This window comes from Cucurbita pepo, chromosome 17 (assembly GCF_057944985.1).
Source record: "Cucurbita pepo subsp. pepo isolate OVF chromosome 17, ASM5794498v1, whole genome shotgun sequence".
Classification (NCBI taxonomy): domain Eukaryota; kingdom Viridiplantae; phylum Streptophyta; class Magnoliopsida; order Cucurbitales; family Cucurbitaceae; genus Cucurbita; species Cucurbita pepo.
Genome location: NC_141814.1, coordinates 13,234,742 through 13,242,936, shown reverse-complemented (window position 1 = coordinate 13,242,936; position 8,195 = coordinate 13,234,742). Strand labels below are relative to the sequence as shown.

General features: G+C 38.5%; 1 protein-coding gene across 4 annotated transcripts; it reads left to right on the top strand.

Annotated features, from left to right (window-relative positions):
* Nucleotides 1-536: 536 nt before the first annotated feature.
* On the top strand, nt 537-3,745 carry LOC111778272 (squamosa promoter-binding-like protein 16). Of its 4 annotated transcripts, none has more exons than XM_023657994.2 (4): nt 537-806; nt 1,362-1,637; nt 2,820-2,956; nt 3,029-3,745. In XM_023657994.2, the coding sequence occupies exons 2-4, from the start codon at nt 1,375-1,377 to the stop codon at nt 3,517-3,519; spliced, it is 891 nt and encodes a 296-aa protein (XP_023513762.2). In that variant the 5' UTR covers nt 537-806; nt 1,362-1,374; the 3' UTR covers nt 3,520-3,745. The 4 variants fall into 4 exon arrangements, with proteins under 4 accessions (XP_023513762.2, XP_023513761.2, XP_023513759.2 ...); XM_023657993.2 differs by having other exon boundaries at nt 538-806; nt 1,271-1,637; XM_023657991.2 differs by having other exon boundaries at nt 538-806; nt 1,177-1,637.
* The last annotated feature ends 4,450 nt before the right edge of the window (nt 3,746-8,195 follow it).

Genomic DNA, 8,195 nt, shown 5'->3' with positions numbered 1-8,195 from the left:
ATATTCATCCACGAATCTGAATTTTACATAACATATTGTGGGTATTTATAGTCTCCCGACAAAGGACGGTGGACGAGATTTATTCCCAATTCCCTTGAATCTCCACAAAAAAGAATAACTCAAATGGACTATATTCATCCACGAATCTGAATTTTACATAACATATTGTGGGTATTTATAGTCTCCCGACAAAGGACAGTGGACGAGATTTATTCCCAATTCCCTTGAATCTCCACAAAAAAGAATAACTCAAATGGACATTTTACATATTTATAAAATTAAAAATAGTTCTTTCTAATCAATGTTGATGTAATGCGACACGTTTAAAATCAGTTAAGCTCTATGCGAGTGTCAGTAATTTATTCGTGATAAAGAAGAGGGAGAGGAAGGCATAGGGTTTTGTTTTGGAAATTCCACCATTCCTTTGGGTCCCTCAAATTTGAACTCATAAAAACAAACACACACTCCGTCGCTTTCTTTGCCACTCATTTCTATGCCCCTTTTTCTCATTTTTCTATTTGTTTTTTCTCTTTTACTCAACAGATTTTCCCCTTCTCCTCCCACCAAAATCCCATGGATTTGGTTCTCTAAACAGTACAATGCTCAACACTTCCAAAATACCCATTTCCAACTACATTATCCACTCTTCCCAATTTCTCATTCTAATTTCTTCCTTCTTTTGCTTTCTCTAACTCTTCATCCGCCCAAATCCGATTCCCTTTTGGTTTTTGAACCCGTTTCTCATCCTTCTGTTTCTTCAGTTCTTCCTCTTTCAGCTTCCTCAGGTTGAAGTTGGAGCTTCACTTGTGAGTTTCTTCTAATTTATTGCTGTTCTTGTTTGTTTTTGTGTGAATGCAATTTATAGGGATTGAAATTAGTTTATCATGATTTGATGATGCTGCAGAATTGGGGTTCTGTTGGAATTTGCTGTAGTTCTGGATTTTGATTTTGGTGATAATGAGCTACTTTCTTTATATTTTTTACAAAATTTGAGCATAGATCTTAGAGAATTGTGACTGAAGTGGATAGTTCATGTTGATGGGCCATATTCCTCGTCTTTTTGCAGCCTAAAATTTGATCTAGTTGAGGAAATTTTGACTGTACTGATTGTATTACTTGTTTGTGTTGTATTTGCTTAAGCTTGAGTTGTATCCTTCCTATTGCTGCTCAATCAAGTTCGTTCATCGTTCATCGTTCATCGTTCATCGTTCATCGTCTGGTTTCTTACTCTTATTGAGGGAAATTTGTTTTGGGAATCGGTGTTGTTTAGAGAAAAGGAAAACGTTCAAAAAAATTTAGTATAGAAGGAAGCTGAGAGTGTGTTGGAGTAGAGGAAGTTGGTTGATGTATTTGAGACTCAGGGGCATTGGTCATATGGGGGAAGGATCAATGGATGACATGGAAGGAACTAGAGTTACTTTGATCGAGTCGTCGTCATCGTCTTCAAGATTAACGAAGAGGTCACGTACCCCTTATAACGGACCCCAAGTTCCTTCATGTATGGTTGATGGCTGCAGTTCAGACCTTAGCAAGTGCAGGGACTATCATCGTCGCCATAAAGTGTGCGAGTTCCATTCTAAAACACCGAAAGTAACCATTTGCGGTTGGGAACAACGATTCTGCCAGCAATGTAGCAGGTGTGTTGGAATGTTTAGAACATCAATATGCTGCAATTTTCTTCATTGATTCAGCCTTCTTATGGTTTTCTTTTCTGATCATTAGAATTCAAGTTATGCAGATGGGATATACTTTTAGGCTGTTCGTTTGTTTCTATTTCCTGAATCAAGCATTTTAGACTTGAAGTTTAGCATTATGCCCTTCCTGAAAAGTGTTTTTGAGCTTATGATATGTAGTATAGTCGATATGGTTTCGTTGTGACGGTGCATTAATGAAAGTGGGTGAGCTCAAACCCACCGCTTGTTGATATTGTCCGCTTTGGCCCGTCACGTATCGCCGTCAGCCTCACAGTTTTAAAATGCGTCTGATAAGAAGAGGTTGACGGTGATATATAACGAGCCAAAGCGAACAATATATGTTAGTGGTGGGTTTGGGCTATTACAAATGGTATCAGAGCCCGTCACCGGGCGTTGTGCCAATGAAGATGTTGGGTCTCCAAGAGGGTGGATTGTGAGATCCCTCATCGGTTGGAGAGGAGAACGAAGCATTCCTTATAAGGGTGTGGAAACCTTTCCCTTGTAGACGCGTTTTAAAATTGTGAGACTGATGTCGATACGTAACGGGCCAAAGCGGATAACATCTGCTAGCGGTGGGATTGGGCTATTACAAATGGTATCAGAGCTAGACACCGGGCGGTGTGCCAGCGAGGACGTTGGGCTCCCAATAGGGGTAGATTGTGAGATCTCACATTGGTTGGAGAGGGGAACGAAATATTCCTTATGGGTGTGGAAACCTTTCCCTAGTAGACGCGTTTTAAAATCGTGAGGCTGACGGTGATACGTGACGGGCCAAAGTAGACACTAGCGGTGGGCTTGGATTGTTACAGTGGGTGGGATAAGCTCTCTTCTTTTACTCTATTTCACTACCTCGAGTTTGTGCTGGCATTTGTTTTCTGTTGTAACATGTTCAAGGCGTGCTCGTATCTTTACTCCTCGGACCCCGGACGCGAATCTTAAACAGATTGGATCGCGAAACACAGGCGGATTCCCGTAATCTATTTGCTTTTGACCAGATAGTTGAATAAGTATTGGAAGCAAATCTTTGTGGGACTTGCATTTTATATGTTTCTTTTACTTCTTACTTTTGTCTGGTTGGTTCTGTTCTTGGTATTCATTTCAGTTCAATTACACATGTTCTTGTAGATTCCATTCTCTGGTGGAGTTTGATGATCGAAAACGAAGCTGTAGGAAACGTCTTGATGGGCACAACCGACGTCGAAGAAAGCCTCAACCTGCAACGATAACGCTTAATGCAGGACGATTTCTCTATAGCAACCAAGGTTTCGTAATATTAATTTAGGCATTCTCTTCCACGCTTGCATGTTTCGTCATCGAATGACTTGCTTGTACAGGTCCAAGATTCTTACCATTTGGTAACCAGTTACTGTCTACTAGCAATGATTTGAGCTCATCTTGGATCGGAACGATCAAGCCCGAACATAACGACGCTCTTTGCAGCAGCAACTCACAGCTCGACATTGCTGACAGAAGAAAAAGTATGTTTCCCGGGTTGTCGGGCTGTGATTACAAAGAAAAACAGCCGCCATTTCTCAATGTTGGATCCAACAACGTTGGGAATGTTCAGAAAGTGGTGGGAAATGGCTGTGCTCTCTCTCTTCTGTCAACACCAGTTGAGGCTGGGGAGATTAATAATCTAACCTCCATGGTCCAATCCAACCTCATCCCCTCATCCCATTTCATCCATAACGATGGTCTTGGCTTCGAGAGTGACCTCGTTAGTCCTCGTTTGGCCTCGGACGGTAGCAGCGATGCCAACATCCGGTGCTACTCGATGTTCGAGGACGGACCTGATGGATCATCCATAGATTTATTCAGGTTCTGAAACATGGAAGAAGAGGGCTCATTCTTCTTGGTTCTGAAATAGATCTAATCTAATATGGCTTATTCTCCTCAGAATTCAACCTTCCACTCTCTGGTTGCTTCTTTGTTTTTTTGTTCGGGGAGTTTAAGGAATGCTTTTGTGTTGTCTGTGAAATGTCTCTTAAAATGTTTTAACTTTGTTCAGACTTCAGATTTTGAATATTAATCTTCAGCCTCTATTTAGTTCCTCTTGGAAGAGTCAACACCGTGGCAACGTGAGATCTCATAATGCATCCCTTTCGGAGGGGCAGCGTCCTCGTTGACACACTGCTCCACCTCCTAGGAGACCTTGCGTCATCATTGGCACACCGCCCGGTGTCTGGTTTTGATGCCATTACGAAAGGGACAGCGTCCTCGCTGGCACACTACTCCACCCCTAGGAGACCCAACGTCATCACTGGCACACTGCCCGATGTCTGGTTTAATGCCATTACAAAAGGGACAGTGTCCTCGCTGACACACTGCTCCACCCCCTAAGAAACCCAGCGTCATCACTGGCACACCGCCCAGTGTCTAGTTTTGATGCCATTACAAAAGGGACAGCGTCCTCGCTGACACACTGCTCCACCCCCTAAGAGACCCAGCGTCATTACTAGCACACTGCCCGGTGTCTGGTTTTGATGCCATTACAAAAGGGGCAGCATCCTCGCTGGCACACTGCTCTACCTCCTAGGAGACCTAGCATCATCACTGGCACACCGCTCGGTATCTGGTTTTGATGCCATTACAAAAGGGGCAGCATCCTCACTGGCATACTGCTTCATTCCCTAGGAGACCCAGCGTCATTACTAGAACACCGCCTGGTGTCTGGTTTTGATGTCATTACAAAAGGGACAGCGTCCTTGCTGGCACACTGCTCCACCCCCTAGGAGACCCAGCGTCATCATTGGCACACCACCCGATGTCTGGTTTTGACGCCATTACAAAAGGGGCTGCATCCTCGCTGGCACACTGCTCCACCTCCTAGGAGACCTAGCATCATCACTGGCACACCACCCGATGTCTAGTTTTGATGCCATTACGAAAGGGGGAGCGTCCTCGCTGGCACACTGCTCCACCCCCTAGGAGACCCAGTATCATCACTGGCAGTGTCTGGTTTTGATGTCATTTGTAATAGCCTAAACCCATTGCTAGCAGATATTGTCCGCTTTGACCCATTACCTAAACGTGTTTTAACCAATGAACAAAAAAAAAAAAAAAAGTTAAAGCAATACTATGAAAAATGACGTTTTTTAAGTTATTAATTGCAAATGGATATATAAAATTCAATAGGAATAAGTTATCTTGAATTGATTCAATAAAATTTGAACCTACGATATCGAGTTTTTAAAGACCTATATTCTACCAACTCGAACAAAAGAATATTTTATTATCAAACTAAATGCACCCGAGAATATTATCGTAAAATTAAAAATATTAAAAGAAGATTATAAAAGCTATTTTAATTGCAGAAGAATACTCACATTATAAAATACAATGGAAGAACAACTAACCTTAATTTCACATTTATTTACTGTAATTTAATCATGTTTTGTTTTTGCTCATTATTTGTAGTCTTCGAATAAAGTTAGAACCACCCTAAATTTTTGGTAATAATTATATAAAAAAATTAAACTTTTTTTAAGGCATATTTAACATTTTTTTTATTAAAAAAAATAGTAATTATAAATCAACTATAAAGTTTAGATATCTATTGGACGTTAAGATTGTAATTAGAGATGTCCATGGGATGGGAAAGCCTTCTCCATCTCTATCCCTGCACAATTCTCGAGAATTTTTTCCATTTATTATTCTTTTAAAAAATAGTTATTTTAAAGTATTAATTCCCGAGTATTATTAGAAATTTATGACACTAGTTAAAAAAAAAAAAAAAAAAAAAAAGAATCCAACAATATTCCCTATTAATTTAATCTAAATTTGGGTTCACACGAAGTCTATTATTTAAATCATATTCTCCTCTTACAATTATTTTTTATTTTTTATTTTCTTTTTTAAAGCATAAAATCCTATAAATATTCTCGCCTCGCTCCTATTACTAAATAATATATTTTAAATTTTAAAAATTATTTGATATATTAAATATAAAATTTATTTATTTTTCTGTTCGTAAATATTTTTAAAGGTTAATAACAAAATAGAAATGTATTTATACATTTTAAAGAATGAATTTATAATTTATTTATTGTTTTTTAAAGCACTGTCTGTGAGGCACGTCCTATATAAAGCGTGGAGACGATGGGTGACTTTAGCAAAACCCGAGTCACCTTCTTCATCCGCCGACGGTTCATCGGGTCGGCAAAAATGGAGAAAAACCCGAAGCGAAAGTGCTTCATGAGGCGTCTATATCGAGCCGCAAGATCCGCCGGAAAAGCCAAAGCCAAAGGGAAGCAAAGCAACCCGCCGGCGTCGATGGATTTCGCGACGGAGACGGTCGGCAGTGGTGGCTGCGGGCGTTTTTGGGAGAGGAGCGAGATGAGATCTGAGAGTTACCCGAACAAATCGGCGGCCGCGCCTCGAGCAGGACAGAAGCAGGCTTCGTCGGCGCACGGCGGATTTCGCGACGGAAACGGTGAAATGTGGGGAACTTACGGTGGCTACGGCGGCGATGAGAATGTGGATGTAAAGGCGACGACGTACATACTGTGGGTAAGAGAGCGTTTGAAGATGGAGAGGTCAATGGCGGACTGAGAAAATTCAAATTTTTGGGTTCAAAATATCTAATTATCGAATAATATATAATAAATTAAAATGTAGTAACCCAAAATATGATACAAAAATTAAAATATTATTTATTATTATTTTTTTATATAAATTTGAGAAAAATTAAAACGTAAAATGTAAAAAAATCTAAAAAATAAAATAGTAATTATTCCAAAACATTATTTAATTTATTTTGAAATGATATTTTTATAACTAATTAAAGAAAGATGGCACACTGCCTTGTGTCTACCCCTCCCGGGAACAGCCTCTGTCTGATACCATTTGTAACGATTCAGACCCACTGCTAGCAGATATTGTCTCTCGAGGTTCCCCTAAACACTTTAAAACGCGTCTGCTAACCAAGATTTGTCGGAGACAAAATTAAAAATTAAATTAAAATATATTTGAAAATGAAAAAAATTAAAATGTAATTAGCATGAAAGTACAACTAAATTAGAATTTAAAGTGAAATAAAACAAATAATTTAATAATTTAAGTGGGTTAGTTAAAGAATCATCGATGATTACAATCCACTTTACTCAACACACAATGATTTGCTAAATTGAATATATAATAAACCACATAATATTTAATAATATTTAATAATATTTAAAAGACACCCATTTTATTGAATATTCATTTTGTAGCAATATTTTTATAAAATTCATTAATCATTGGCTATCTTGATGATAATAATTAATTTATGTTATTTAATTTAAATATTGAGATGTAAAAGAGAATCTCTTTTAATCTATGATTAGTTGTTCCATGTCTTTAACAAAAGTTAGTTATTAAATTAATTACTTTCCGATATTCGGTGCGACATTGTCATGTTACTTACTCTTCGCTTCTAAAAATGAAGATACTCTACTGTAACAATCCAAGCTCACTGCTAGTAGATGTTGTCTTATTTGGGTTTCCCTCTTTAACAGGATCTCACAATCCACCCCTCTTCGGGGTCCAGCCTCCTCGCTGCAAACCGCTTGGTGCCCACACCCCCTTAAGACTCAGCGTCCTCGCTAGCACACTGCCTAGTGTCTAACTTAGATGCTATTTGTAACAATCCAAACCCACTGTAGCAGATATTGTCTATTTTAGCTCGTTACGTATTGTCGTCAATGTCACAGTTTTAAAATGCATATACTTTTAAGTGGAGTTATTTTGAAAAAATTACAAGAACAACACTGGAAGATCTTCATATAGATCATGGCCCAAGAATACAAAATTGAAGCCCGCATGCGTTGATATTGGAGGGCTAAAACGAGGCATCCCTTGCTATGTCCATAAGGCTATGAGTTTGGTTTCTTCCACTTCATGGACTCTTCAAAAAAAAAAAAAAAAAAAAACCAAGTTCATGTTGGCATGAACAATATTAAATCTCGACGTTTGATTCTCTCGTTCTTTCTTCAAATATAGATTCATCTCGAGGGCTTTGTAGCTCGTACTCGAGCATAGATTTGTCTAACCACGTTTCGAGGGATTCGTGCCCTATAAATGAAGGACAAAACATGCTAGAAAAACTTGTGTTGGTCTGTCGGAATAATTATGGATCTTTATAGTGATTGTTTTATAAAATTAGTTAGATTGTGACGATTCGAACCATTTATTTGGGAGAAATAAGTCAAATGGGAGACCGATATGGAGTTGCATGTGATGAGCTCTTTTTTGTCACAAAAGGGTTTGAAGTTATGGGGAGGGCAGACCTGTCACATGGGAACATGCTAATAAGTAATTGTAATAAGTGATTTTTGTTTTTTATTCTTTTTAATTTTGGTCTAAGGAAATTAAAAATAAAAATAATAAAAAAAAAAACGTTTTAAAGGATGAAAAAGACAAGTCAACAACATTCTTTAAGGTTTTGTCAAAATCAACAGTTTGGGCCTTTTGGATTGGACAACTCAAACCCTCCAAACACACATTATATATATATATATAAAA

Coding starts and splice junctions, on each gene's coding strand:
- LOC111778272 (XM_023657993.2), top strand. CDS start 1,345: ATGTATTTGAGACTCAGGGGCATTGGTCATATGGGGGAAGGATCAATG. Junction 1,638..2,819: donor TTCTGCCAGCAATGTAGCAG/GTGTGTTGGAAT, acceptor ATGTTCTTGTAG/ATTCCATTCTCTGGTGGAGT. Junction 2,957..3,028: donor ATTTCTCTATAGCAACCAAG/GTTTCGTAATAT, acceptor TTGCTTGTACAG/GTCCAAGATTCTTACCATTT.